At 41.7% G+C, this 14114-nt stretch overlaps 1 protein-coding gene across 16 annotated transcripts in view; it reads left to right on the top strand.

The window, feature by feature from the left end:
* gramd1bb (GRAM domain containing 1Bb) overlaps positions 1-14114 on the top strand; it is an 83623-nt gene that overhangs the window by 55335 nt on the left and 14174 nt on the right. For 9 of the 16 annotated variants that reach the window (XM_013911073.1, XM_005720625.2, XM_005720628.2 and 6 more), the window contains 3 exons: positions 9009-9219; positions 11003-11023; positions 12578-12601. In XM_013911073.1, the coding sequence (XP_013766527.1) occupies positions 9106-9219; positions 11003-11023; positions 12578-12601 (159 nt within the window). In that variant the 5' untranslated portion in view covers positions 9009-9105. Of the gene's footprint in view, positions 1-2820; positions 3117-3492; positions 3635-9008; positions 9220-11002; positions 11024-12577; positions 12602-14114 lie in introns of those variants that run through there. The other 7 variants (XM_005720631.2, XM_005720629.2, XM_005720632.2 and 4 more) reach the window with 5 other exon arrangements.

The following is a 14114-nucleotide window of genomic DNA, read 5'->3' as shown; positions in this document are numbered from 1 at the left end:
CCCCCCCCCTTCTGACTCACGAACACACCACCCTCCAGCTCTCTACCTCTCCCTCGACTTGGGAACGTTTCAAGTAGCGGTGCACATGAATGGCTTGACAGGCTGCCATGGTAGCTGCACGGCCGACACAGTCAGGCTGACAGACATTTCCGTCCCAGCGAGGCATCGTCACATTGGTGTCGTCATGACAACTCTGTAAACAGCACGCCTTCCTCTCAAAAATCATAGGAGCCTCTAACGTTTGTGGTGTTTTGCGTACATCATCAGCAAATTGAACTGTATGAAATCAAATGAATTGTTTTTTATACCTGTCAATCATCATTACGTAGCTGCAAAGGAGCAGCTACGTAAACACGGCTGTTCATTTCATACCATGTCTGTGAGTGTGTGGTCAATTTGACCATCTGTGTATCCCCCGGGTTCAACAACAATGAGAACAGAGGTTCTCTAAGTAGGTCACTTGTTGGTGTGAGTCTGGGCGGGCTTATCACAGCACACAGTAGTCCAGCTCAGTGGACCAGCTCCCTTTGTTCCACAGCACAGCTCCGCTGAGCGCTCCCACAGAGGCAGCCAGCAATGCTGCAGCCCCAGGGTCAAGTCTTTCCAGCAGCACAGCTAAAGGTTCAGTTTGCTTCTTTTTACAGACACAGAGGTGATTACTGACTGCGATAGCCTGCATGTGTAAATGGCTGTGAATGTGAATTCATTACCTTAAAATGACTTTTCCTGGCATGTACATGTAACAGGTTTCTGCTGTTGCAAGCTTATTATAGTCTCACAACAATGTGCAGTTAGAAGTAAATCATAGTAATAATTAACAAAGTAGTAAATATAAACAACATTTTAGGTTTCACATAGAACAGGTTCACCCATAATAATTAGAAACCAGTTGTACCTCATCAGGGTTTCATTCCAGTCCTATAGCCAAAACCTTGCATCTGTTTGACTTACATGAAGGTGTAAATATGTCTAATTCGATAAGTTATAGATAACAACAGAATTTTAATGGCTCACAAAGCTGGCATGTGTGATTTTGTGTTCAGATTTTTTTCCATTTTCAGTTTATTTAAAATAATGTAATCAGGTAATTATTGTCCGCACTGTTGCCTCACACCAAGAAGGTCCTGACTTCGATTCCAACACCTGGCTGCGTGGCCGGCTTCCTCCCACAGTTAGTGGGGTTAGGTTAATTGGTACATGGTTCGCTAATCCCAAACCCACCAGCGTAAATACAGTTATACTGTATGCACGTTTAAAAAACTAGAAACTGGAAAAGAAAGTCCAGTATTGATAGTAGTTAATGCTAAGCAGAGGTAGGAAGCACCAACATTAGTTTAACATTGCTATAAAAACTAAATGCAACAAAAATAACAGAAACAGGCTTTAAAATTTCGAGCAGGTCGTGACGTCTATGAAACCTGTGACTAGTTTGTGAGCTTAGATCCTGGAAGCATCAGATTTGGGTGAAGGGAGGGGACTGAGCCCTTCTACACATGAACACATGAGATAAACAGGAATGCTGCAGCACCCTGTAGCAAAATGGCCGTATGAAAATGGAACTAGTGTGACTATGAGTCATCACTGTGATCAGTTGAATGGGATTTAGGGATGGTTTATTTTGTTATTTACACATCCACTTCTCCTGCTGTGTCATGTGAACTCCATAAGAGGCCAATCTGTTTTTGTAATCTTGTGTTTTTACCGTTATGACTCAAACGCCCATGTATAAAATACCAAATTTGTAAAACTATGCACCTTTATATTCTGTAATTAGAGCTTGAGCATGCATTAATGAAACATCATTAAAGTATAATGTAACTGTCTGCAAAAATAATGTGCTTTCACTGCTTCGGGGGAAAGTACTGTAGGTTCATGTGAAGTTTAAATCAGCGATGCCTTTTATATTCAGGGGCATGTTTGATTATTGCTGCACTCTTTGCTTTAAAATGCAAAACAATCAGAGGTGAGATCAAGTTCAGGAAGCACTCTCCACTACAGCAGGAATGACTAATGACAGGCGTCGCACACGTGTGTTACAATGCAAAGTGAACTGCTTGTATATCTGCATTAAAATGGATAGCAATGATACAGCTTCTTATTTTAATCTTTATTTATTCATTTGACCATGAGACAAAGTGGAAACACAGAATGCTTTAGGAGCTATGGAGTGAAAGTTCCACAGATGAATCGCAGGTTAATCCTACATATTTGTTGGACACATACAGGGAGCATCAGCAGCTGATTTTTTTGAAATATACGAATTTGGGTTACTTCTAGTATTAGAAAAAAAAACACTGTGGCTTTGTGCATGTGTGTGGGTGTGAAACATGAAATGTGTTTACCACTGAGAAATGGGTGGCTCATTATGCGATTTCGAAGGAGCTTCCAGTGTAAAGTGACCTGAATGCCGGTGATGTCAGCCCCTCCGATTCATGAAACACATGAATAATTGAGGATGAAGCAGGCTCAGTGCACCGGCGCTGGGCAGAGATGGAATGCAAAGTGAAAGCCATCTCTTTCCTCATTAGCTCCGTCTCTGTCTCTCACCCGCTCTCGCTCTAGCCTGCCTCGCACATTCTCTTCTATCTATTGTCAGCCTGCAGCCCTGAATTTCTGTGACCCAGCAGCAGCGATCGCGAGAGGAAGAGCCTCGCTTGGATACTAGGAGAGGCAATAAGCAGACAGATGATCCAATGGCTGAGAGAGCAGAGGAAGAAAAAGGGGGAACGGAAAAGTGCAGGTTGCTAAGAGAGAACGGGAGCTTATCAGCCCGTATCTGACAAAGGAGAGGCGAGCGCATGATAGAAAGAGAAGAACGAGGTCTGATATCCTGGCTTCGGTGGCTTCTCTCCATCTGTTGGGAACAAAATATGTTTCCTTTAGCTCGCTCTGCTGCGTCTGCTTCCTCCTTCTTTACCTCTCATCCTCCTGGCATGCTCCGGAACTCGTCCACCCTCCTCCCCTTTATCCCTCATCCCTCTTTCCTCTCCCCCCCACCCTTCATCCACCTCCTCTCTCCTTCTTCCTGTTCCTCATCTAAGGCTCCCGCTGCGTGAATGAAGCTGATTGAAAGGGGCTGAGCGCTGCGGAGTGGCTCCCTACATGGCTACAAGCAGGTTAGTTCTGGGAACAACTGCCTGCATACCTGCCTGCATTCAGACAGACTGACACGGAGCCGGCATAATGATGAGTTTCCCTGCTTGGATCAACACGTTCTGTTTAGAAGGAAAATCCTAGGAGGATGAGAGCTGCATCTCAGACCACCAATGCGTCTTCTTTGGCAGGTGGTGTTAAGGGCAACATAAGCTGGTTATTAGGAGATCAGAGCTGGCTGGGGAAGATCAGTGGCTGTAAGCCTGCTGAAGGAAATCACCCAGCCTCCTCCTTCCATTTTTTTTCTCTGTCTCTCTCACTCTCACCTTGTTTTTCTCCAGCTACCTTTTCTTTTGCACGGAGAGAGAAAAGAAGTGCAGTGTGCAGTTTGTGGGATGATCCACTGGGTGAACAGCTCATCACTAGGAGCTGCCTGCGAGGACATGGTGGTGTTTGAGTGTGTGACGGTGGCCAGCGAGGGTTGTCGCTGCCTTGAGGGCTGCTGTGAGGAGGTGCTGAGGGGCCATGTCTTTCATCAGGGGTATGGTGGATTCTGTGATGCATGCGTTAGTGTCACTGTGCATATGCAGGGGAAAAAGGGATGGGTGGGGTAGAATGGTTTTGGTTATGTAATCTGTGCATTTCACAGGTGCATTTAAATACCAAAGTGGTTTATTTTGTATTGTTTTGTAGATTGTGTGTGCGATGTCACTATTTGTATCAGTTTTGGCAAGACAAAGTGAGCTGTGACGTGCCTGGTGTGATTAGTGGGCATACATACTGTGCGTCCACGCGCATGCCCATGTTTACTTCTGCTCCTGTGTGCTCAATGCGCGCATTCCTGGGAGCGCATGTGCAGTGGTTGCTAGCGAGCGTGGTGCTCCTCATGGTCCTTTGGGAGCAAGCAGAGCTGAAGGACCAATGCCAGATGGGTATTTTCCAGGGTCAGCAAAACTGTGAAAACAAGTGGGGCCCATGGAAAGGCCCGGAACTCTGCTCTATTGTGAAGTTGAGCGTTTGGACAGCTTGAGCCGGTTGGATTTAGGGCTTTAGAGCTTATTTAAAGAAAAGACTGTAACAAAGTGGTGCAAACAGCGAGCTTGTTTCTCTTTCTTTTCTTTTCTTTTTTCTTTCACTATGAGCACAAGAACTTGACCTATTGTGAATGGCTGGCACGTCAAGATCCTGTGTGATTAACACCTTGAAGTCAGTTCTCTGGGGGTTTTTTTTTATGTAACTAGGCAAAACTTTAAAACTGGACAACAAAAATCTTGTTACTCATCTCGTTGTATCATCAAGTCTTAGCTCGACTCAGTCCAAGCTACTGCTCAGAACCAACAAAAGCACAGGAATAAGGCATCCTAGTCTCCATTTACTTCATGTACATTGCATTGAAACATTGCATTGACAACTGCAACTGCAGATAAGACATCTTCAGATCTCTTATCTGCTTAATGAAATAAAGAAATAGCCTATAGGTGTCCACAAAATACGTTTTGAGTTTTTCATTTGCATTTAAAAGAGTCTGAGCATTAAAAAAAGTCTGCAATTATTCAACAATTAATGTAACAGTTTATCAGGTCTCTTGAATTAAAGCCGAGCCTCTGCGCTTCCCTTGGATCTCAGTTCATTTCAACTCCATTTGCTGGGATACAGAGGCGAAATCCAAACATTTCCGGGGCCAAGTTGTGTTTGTACCTTCAAGTTTTCTCAGATGCAATGTGAATAATCAATGTTTAAATGACAGCTGTTTGTTTGAAGACACAAACACTTGCTTAATCATGAAATGTACAATGACGGTGCCCAGATGGGTTGTGAGGTATTGTCTGTCACATCACCATCCTGCTGTATTTTCGGCTCAGACGGCTTCTCTGACTGCAGAACTTGAGTATATTTAGCCACACACATTGAATATTTAAGCCATCCTGTCCACTGTTGCTATAGCGATCTTCATTCAAAGTAGAGCTGTGTTTGAGCTTTGTAGTAGGCAATGCTTCAAGTGATATGTTTTTGGGGGTTTTTTTTAAACTGATAAATTTCTTGAAGTTCTCTCTGTGTGTATACTGTATATATGTCACTGAATATAAGTGTACACAGCAGCCTTCAGGCCACTTTATCATTGCCACCCTATGACCCAGTAGGGACTCTTGCCCTATTTTAGCTCCAATACAACCAATAGTGCATATAAGTTTGCAGTGTTTGTCATGTCTGTTACATACGGCATTTTCATATGACGTGATAACTGTAAGAGCCTTGTCTATTAATCTACTGCCGAACTCTGTGTTTGACATTAATCACACTACATACTAGCATCCAGAGATAATGCTGTGACAGGTCCTCGCTTTGTGTCTCAGTGTTGTGTTTCATGAGGGAGTGAAGAACAAAGCAGTTGCGACTGATGCTTTTGTCCACTCTTCTCCAGGCTAGCAAAGGCTGCATGTTCACTCTGTCCACACTTAGCCCGCTGGTTCAAAGAGCAAACTCTTGTGTGAATGACCGATTGGGTTCAGTCATTCATATGCTGATGACGGATTCAGTGTTTCCATTGTTTACTGCCGTGTATCTGGAAGGGAGAGGTGATCCGTGCATTCCTATTACTGAAAACAACAAGTGGGGGTCCCTGTACATGTTTTGCATGCGGGGACATTATAAGAGATGAGCCATGTCTTTTTTTGTTATCTCTTCTATTTGCTAGTTTTGGTTACCCCACCACATCTCTCAAACTTAACATGGATTCACGTGAATTATGCTCTTCAGGCAATCCTTATAGAAGCCATTATCTTTATGTATTGTCTATTTTTGTTTGGTGATGCTACATTGTAGCTACATTGTAGTATCCAAGCATTTGGACTTTTAGTATAATTAACCTTCATAGGACCAGATGGGAACTCCATCCAGTCTTGCAGCACTAGTCCAGACCTGCTAGTGTGAGAGTGAGAGTGACCAGCCTAGGATGTGACATGCAAAATAACACGACATGAACCCAGTACATGCCCATGCTATAGTATTTTTGGCCTATTTGTGCTATTTATTGTTTAATTAATTCAACAGGATGCTTGCATAAGATGTCGCAGGCACATAAATGCTAAAAATGGGTCATTTTTACATATTGCTAGGTGGTTGCCAGGCAACCTGATGGGGTAATACAAATTATTCACAAGGGGTTGTCATAGTGGGTAGCTCCCTATGTTGGATTTGGCAGATTTTTAAATGAAGCCATCAGGTGTCTGATGGTGTATAAATTAAGTTTTGTGGACATAAATAAAATGTCATTATAATGAAATAAAAGGATGCAGGTGCATCAGTACTGAAAGCAGCTCATATAAGTTGCCCATTGCTAGGTGGTTCCTAGGCAACATGGTGATATCATAATATCTGATATGGAAAAGAACTTAAAGGAGCCTAAGATGCACCCGTGCGCCAGGTTTTATCGCTCAGCTCCTGGCGATGTAGGTGTTGGAGTTGGCGGACAAAGAAACAAACAAATGTGCAGACTGAAATCTTATGTCTTACAGTAAAATGCTCTGTTTGGATGCAAAGACACGAAAACAGTGTGTTTTATCTGTATTATTTGCACAAAAATGTGTTTGTCTGCAGTTATGAGATCATTGAGAACACAGACACATGACAGAGTGTGGACTGTCTTGGTGCAGGTTTGGTTTGCCATGAGATTCCAGTTCTGTAGCTATTGTATTTTGATATATATTGTTAATACATCTATTTGATGTACCTGTGCTCTTCTAAGGTTTGGTACAGTGCGCTACTTGCACCTTTTCTGGTTGATATTTGTGAAATTGGTGACAGCTGTTCTGATTATAAGTCACCTGTCCAAGTCAAGGGGCACATGGTGCACATGATGCTCATCTTAAATTGTATTTTTGTGCATCGCTTGGTCTTACACACGTGGTTTCAGTCATGATTTATTTATGCTTTCACATGAATTGTTGAGAAAATACTAGAATAGGGTGAACTAGTTGGGAATTCACCATGTGTCACAGCCTATTACAATAAAACGTATGATGGTAATCTGTCTTAAATTTGTCATGGATCAAATACGATACATTAGTGAGGAACTAGTATATAAAAGGGTCTTGTATTTAATTTTATCTATATTTTTGTTCTGGAATTCAAACACACTGAAGAAGACCCAGCACATAGTACAGTTTTAAGGGCCAAATTTACGTAAGAGGGTTTGCGTCCAACCCAGTAATAAAAAATAGAAATCTGCCCATCATGTCTTCCCAGAAGTCCCCAAAACACAAATGTTCTATCTGATCAAACATAAAAGACGTTCATTGAACACCTTTGTGCTTCATGTTGGTTTACACGTCCACCAGCAGCACGGAACACAACAGCCGCCCCCACCACTTACGGCCATGTGCCACAGTTTGTGCCATTCTCCATCCTCCTATCATCATGTGCAGTTGCCCACAGGGTTTCCCACAGTGTTTTGTAGCCCAGACAAGAATCTGCTTACATCATAAAAAATGTATAACCTTACAAAACCACCCATTCACCTTTAAAGAAAAGCAGCACAGGTGTCGTTCTGAATAACCAATGTCATAATTTCATTGTCTGTTCTGATTTTAATCTAGTATGTCATCCTTTATTCGGAAATTCAGCAGGTTATAGGTTGGGTGTTGCCTGTGCTAAAATCAGAGTATTTGCTTGATTGTCCCCCAACTTCCAGGTGTGTCGTATATGTGCTTAACTACAAATCTTCTGGCTGAGACAGAGATCGTACTGCACGGTGCATATCAGATCAGCAAGCTGCAAACTTTAATAGCATGCATCTTGGCATGTACAGCGCCAGAAGTTAATATGAAATGCCAAAAAGCACAAGAGGGAGCGTGAGAGGCAATAAAAATACTCATTAGAAAGCTAAACTGTAGCTCTGCACTAAAATCTCATGTGGTGGTCCTTTACTGTTGGTCGAAATTAATGTATACTTAAAATTCTAAATGTTTAACAATTAATGTCTTTTAAGGACAGCTTTCCCTTAAATGTATTCTTAATGGCGTCACTAAGGAATACACAATGTGCACTATACTTAAAATGATCATCGACTGAAAGAACTGAACTTTAGGTAATCATATGTATTGATGTCAGAGGCGTGCATTATTTATCTTAGTGAGTCAACAGATGTGAAGGTTCTGTGATGTCCTTGTCTTTTAAAATCAAGCAGCCATTGGTACAGCAGCATCTGACAGTCAGACAGAAGCTGTCATCACCGCTCTCTATGATTCAAGGCTCCAAGCTGCAGTGAAGTCCCAAATGTAACGGTAGATCAGTAATTCATGACCACTAACAGCAGCCATCGACTGACGTAATGGCTTGCATAATGCCATGTCAAGTAACCAGGCCTGGCAGGCACACTGTCACACAGATCACTTACAGGGCCTTTTGTTAGCTTCTGTCATTAGGAGAAGAAGGCTCCTTACTCAGCCAGAGATGTTTGAGATAGTCTAGTTCTGGATCACAGAGCCTAGCAGATAGGAACCTTGTGCACAGTTAAGGTCTGGGTCTGCATGCAAAACAGAAATAGTGAAATATCACAGTGAGGATCATTCAAATTTGATATTTTTTCTAAAGATTTCTTAATAACTATGTGGATGTAGCTTACGCCATTTCGTTTCGTCATTGCTGCTTTTGTTGTTGTTGTTGTTTTTGAGTTCCCGTATTAGCTTGGCCATTATTAGCCATGTTAGCACATGGTGCTTCAAGCCTATTAAGCCTCAAGTGATGTAAGGCTGAGCAAACAGTGTACGTGCTGTGCTGCTGTCCACACTGACCTGTAGGTCAGTGCTGTCATGCAGAGCAGTTTGTCTTAATATTTGTTGTGAGGGTAAATCACATTGGAATGAATTCTCTTCTTTTTCTCTCTTTTTTTTGTTTGTTTCTTTGGTTTTTTTTAGCACTGCCAGTAACTCAAACAAGAGCACGCCCGCCTGCTCACCAGTCCTGCGTAAACGCTCGCGCTCTCCCACGCCACAGAGCCAGGAGGGTGAGAACATGGTGGAGAAGGGTTCAGACCACTCCTCTGACAAGTCCCCCTCCACGCCTGAGCAGGTTGTCCAGAGAACGTACTCCGTGCAGTCGGCGCGAAGCGGGGGAAAGAACTCAAAGGTGAGTACACGGGAGATTCGCCTTTTTATCTTCTCGATGCATCATCTGGAATCTGATCAGATGGAAATACAATACGGACTGAAACACGGTGCACTTTCACTGGCATATTTAAAAAAACAAAACAAAAAACGGATAAAACAGAGGATCCAGCTCTCAGCATCGCTCAGCCCTTTTTGAGCTGTGTGTCCTTTCCACCCAAAACACTCAGAACTGCAGAAAGAGAGGCCCCCGTACACCTCGACAACACTTTGCGTCACACAGAGCTGCTTCACAGTGGGACACCAGGTGTCAATATCACAGACAAAGATAAAGGTGAGACGGGCAGGATAAGGCCTAAGTGGAACACTTAGTAATAATCCTCAGTAATAAATTATTCATTGAGAATTAATTAAACTGTAGTAAGAAATTATTTCAGTGTGAAGGAATTATCATTGAATAGGTTTGACAATTATAGTTATTATTAGTTTGTACACTAACTGATTTGACTGGGCGTCAATCATTATCAGGGACGCTGCTTATTTTAACCAATTATTAAACATTATTAATTATAATGTAATATAATGTGTTTGTTCAAAATAAGTAAGCTGTTTATTAGCTATCTATTCACCATTTAACAATGATCTTTAGCATAAAGTGTTACCTGCTTTGACAATATGTTGTCTTTAACCTCAAACCTAAGCATACACATAATTACAGTTGAGTGTAATTTTTACGTTGTTGTTTCCACTTTGGCTCAAATACAGTAAGATGGTGGAGACGAATTTCAGGACTCTGGAGAAGATTTGGTTTTATAACATGAACGCTTACTCAGCAAGAATATAATCGTGTAGGAAACAGACATAAATCAATAGGAGGGCACCGAAATGAGGTTAGCAACTACCTGCCATGCTTTGGATTTCCTCTGTGATTTTAGTCCTGATGTGTTGCATTACATTTTTTCATCTTCTAAATTAGTCCTCCTGACTCTCTGACAGTCGTGTTGATATTTTAACTCTTGTGATCCAGCTGTGTAACTGTGGCTGCACTAACACGTCAGTGTTGGCCCGGCTTTAGTTATTTTCTAGTGTAGTGACGCACGTGTTAGGATTGGTTATTGACTTGGTAGGTGCCTGATGATCTGTAACTATCACTCCACCCCTCCAAAACCAATCTGAACATATAACACTATTCTCTCTATTCCTCCTGAACACACATTTTTTCACTAATTTTACAATAAAAGATTAAAGAATCAGTAAAGTTTTATATTGTACCTGTTTTAGCTTGCTAAACAACAAAATTAATCCAGGAAATGACTTACATTGACAAATGTAAAATGTAAACAATGGTTTCAAATCAGAGATTAGGATTTCTTGCGCTGAGCATGTTCTCTGTGTAGCTTTCAAGTGTTGCAGCGTTTTCTTTTTTGGATCTATCTGAGTTCTCATCAGCATTTCTCGTCACAAGCGAATTTAAATCTTTGAAAGTCAGGTATTCTCACAGAAGATGCAAGCCATCACACTCCATCTCCTTTTTTGCCTTTGCCTCATCCGTCTCTGCTGATCTCCGTTGGGTTTTTGAGATCGTTTTCATTTCTCCACATCACACTGTGCACGCCGTCTCTCTCTTCGCTGCTGCTGCTGCTGCTGCTACATGCCATAATGATAATACATACCATCTGATAAAGACTGTTCAGCTCTTCTGTTGGTACTGTCAGCTGTTTCTTCTTGCAGTTTGTTTCGTTTTTGGGGTTTCATTTTTCTATCTGATTTTTTTGTTCTTTGTTCTTCTCCTGATTGCATGCTAGTCTCACAAGCGTCTTTCCAAAGTAAGCATTACTCTTTTTTTCTGTTCTTCTAATATTTCCGTGCCCACTTCCCCTCTGCAACACCTCCTGTCTTGTGAGCTGCGCTGTGAAAAACCCCCCCAAAAAACAACATTCCTGTTTTTCGAATGCTTCCCCCTGAAACCCGGCTTGCCCCCTTGTGCACACTGCAGCCGTTGCGATCCCCATCTGCACCCTTCATCACAGCAGATGGACGTTTTTTGCAATACCAATAACCCTACGCAACCTCACTCACTTCCTTTCCTTTTCCTCTTTCCTTCCTTTCCCTTTCTGGTGGTTTTATATGACATGAATTTCTACAGAAATGTCACATCAGGATTATTTGTTGTTGTTTTTTTCCTATTCAGATGTAGAGAAATTCACTAAATAGATAAATAAATATTGCAAATAATTGTCCAAATTCCTTCCTCACCTCCTCTTCCTGTTCCCTGCTTGGGCCTTTGTCCTGGAACTCTCTTTACAAACTTATCTCGCTATTACACTGCGGTAATGAGTGCTTTATATCTGTTATGCTGTGTACTGTAATTCCCTTGCTGTAGAAGGATGAACTCTTTAAAATACTGCCAGCATCCTAGTCCAGAGCAGCAGGACCGGATCTTTATTTAAGCAGCCTTTCTGTCATCACATGAAACAAATTTATCTTATTTTTTTTTTTAATATTTAATTAATAAATTTTTTCTTGTACCACAGGCCCCAAAATTCTCCAGACTGCGGTCACGTTTTGGCGCATCAGCTATACTGTAGCCCCATCATCTAGTTTGCTACTTGTCGCAGTGTTTTTCATGTCAGTCATTCAATTTATGGCTCGGCTATACAGTGACTCAGGCTATAGGATGCGATTAAAAAGCTAATTTTTTTTTTTTTTACCATAAATGAATAGAAAGACGCAAAAATGGGAGAGTGAGTCAGTAAATTGGAGGTCGGTGTGAAGAGAGCCCTCCTGATGCTCTGTTTGCTGCTGCGCAGTCACACAATCAGTTTAGTGCACACACATAGATCCTAATTGATCACATGACTCTCCTTTTATGTGCCACAGTTCGAACCCTCTCCACCCCCATCCTAACTCTTTTGCAATATCTCCCATATATATAGATATATATATAATATATGTGTATGTATACATATATACACGAGCCTCTGTGGCCTGCAGTGGTCACATGACCTCAGCAATGGCATTAGGTCCAAGCAACGTGAGCTCGATCGCCCCAACCCTAATGATGCACAAATCAAAGATGCATTTGGTAGAAGAAACGTATGCGCCGTGCCTCTATGCAAAACGGCATAAACGGCAGTCCTGATGTAATAATAATAATCATTCAGGCATCTAATGTAACATATCCAGCTAGATGGAGAGGCTAACCTAACCACTCAGTCAGCCCTCTGACGCTGTTACATCGGTATTGGCAGTGTTATTTCAGAGTTGTACTTGAGCCACAGGCGCTTACGATATCAGTGTGTCGCGTTTCCATTCCTGTCAGTGTTTACGTTGCTCATTGCTTTAGTTGACATTTTTGTTTCTCTTTAATTTTCTTTCAGTATGACAGGCTAAACCTGATTAAAGTAAGCATTTCTTCTTGTTTTCATTTGACCCATTTACAATCCCTTCTGCCTCCCATTGAGTCCCTTAGGCCTCCACTTACCCATCATATAGAGATGGATTTCTAGTTCCTGTCCCTCTTGTCCTTTCCAGTGCGCCCCCACCCTCTGACTCAATGCGAAAGGATCCTGATTTCATTCTGAAATGTTAAATAAGCAGCCCAGCTTAATCAGAAGACTGATTCCACTGTAGTGATTGTCAGCACTGTAAATGACAAAATATTATTATTCGAGCCAATTCTTTTGCACACACAAAACTATTTCTTTAAAACAATATGTCCTAAAATTTAAACCAAGAAATCTTCCCCTCCTCTTATGTAGTCACAGGAAGTCAAACACAGTGGCACATGCATACATGCACGCCTTGTCCAGACAGTGGACTCCGAGTCATTTCTCTCTGTCACCTTCAGATCAGAGTAGCGCACATTGGCCCAGCTATCATCACAGCCTTGAGCCCGCTTCTGCAGCTAAATGCTAGCTGACGCTGCGCACACCAGAAAAGCAGCAAACCCTGTTGAACAGAAAACAAACAAACTAAATATTTCTGTGTTTTAAAATTACAGTTTTGCAATATTTAGGGCTTCATTCAGTCCATGATTTGTGTTTTGTGGCAATTTCTAAAGCTGCCAAGTCAAAGTGTGATACGAAACATATGACTCACTCTTTAGCTACACCGTCACAATCAACATCATCGACTTTTTTTTCTGTGTTCTTGCCAAAACTCAATCTGGATTATCCGCAAAGTCTGTTATTCACATCAGATTTAACTTACTGTGCCAGTTTGGGGGTTTTTTTTGTTCTTTTATTAATATAATATTTCTTTGTCAATCATCCCTCTGCTGCCAGACACATTCTGTATGATGCACTTTCTCCTCTTTAGTCCCCGTCTTCTTCCCTCTTCTTTGTTCTCCCCTTTGAATGATCACCTGCATGTTCCCTCTGTGGGACTTTTTGCATTTAGACTGTTAGAGTTGAAAGCGTGTTTATGTGAATGGAATTGTGAATCTTATTAGGCCACACCTCTGCTGCCCTCTGCTGCTGTAAAACCGCAACAGACGTGATTGTTTGTCTAAGAAGAGACCTCAAAAGAACAAATTATAGAAAATCACCAGTGACACGTTTCACACCCATTACAGCTCATTTAAATATCATCACAGCTCTCACTAAACTACAAAGGTGAATTAATTTTCACATTTTCTTTAAAAAATAAACTCCACGCAGGCAATGTGATGATTTTTGAAGACATATCGATGTACGTCTTGTTGTAAAGGTATTTTGAAATACAAACATAGTATATCCAGTCAGCGAATGCAGCACGCAACATGCTTTAGAATTAAATTACTTTCAGTTCCACCAACACAGGAAGCAGGTCTTCCTTGTAAGATTTAGGGAAAAGTCCTATATTTGATTGATAAGTAGACATGTCTGTCTGGGTGCTTACGTAAGTGGACTGGAAGATAATTTAACCCTCCATCGT

Source organism: Pundamilia nyererei, unplaced genomic scaffold (assembly GCF_000239375.1).
Source record: "Pundamilia nyererei isolate P.nyererei 1_Seehausen unplaced genomic scaffold, PunNye1.0 scaffold00003, whole genome shotgun sequence".
NCBI classification, from domain to species: domain Eukaryota; kingdom Metazoa; phylum Chordata; class Actinopteri; order Cichliformes; family Cichlidae; genus Pundamilia; species Pundamilia nyererei.
Note: the sequence above shows the minus strand (reverse complement) of the source record. Positions and strands in the feature narration are given on the sequence as shown.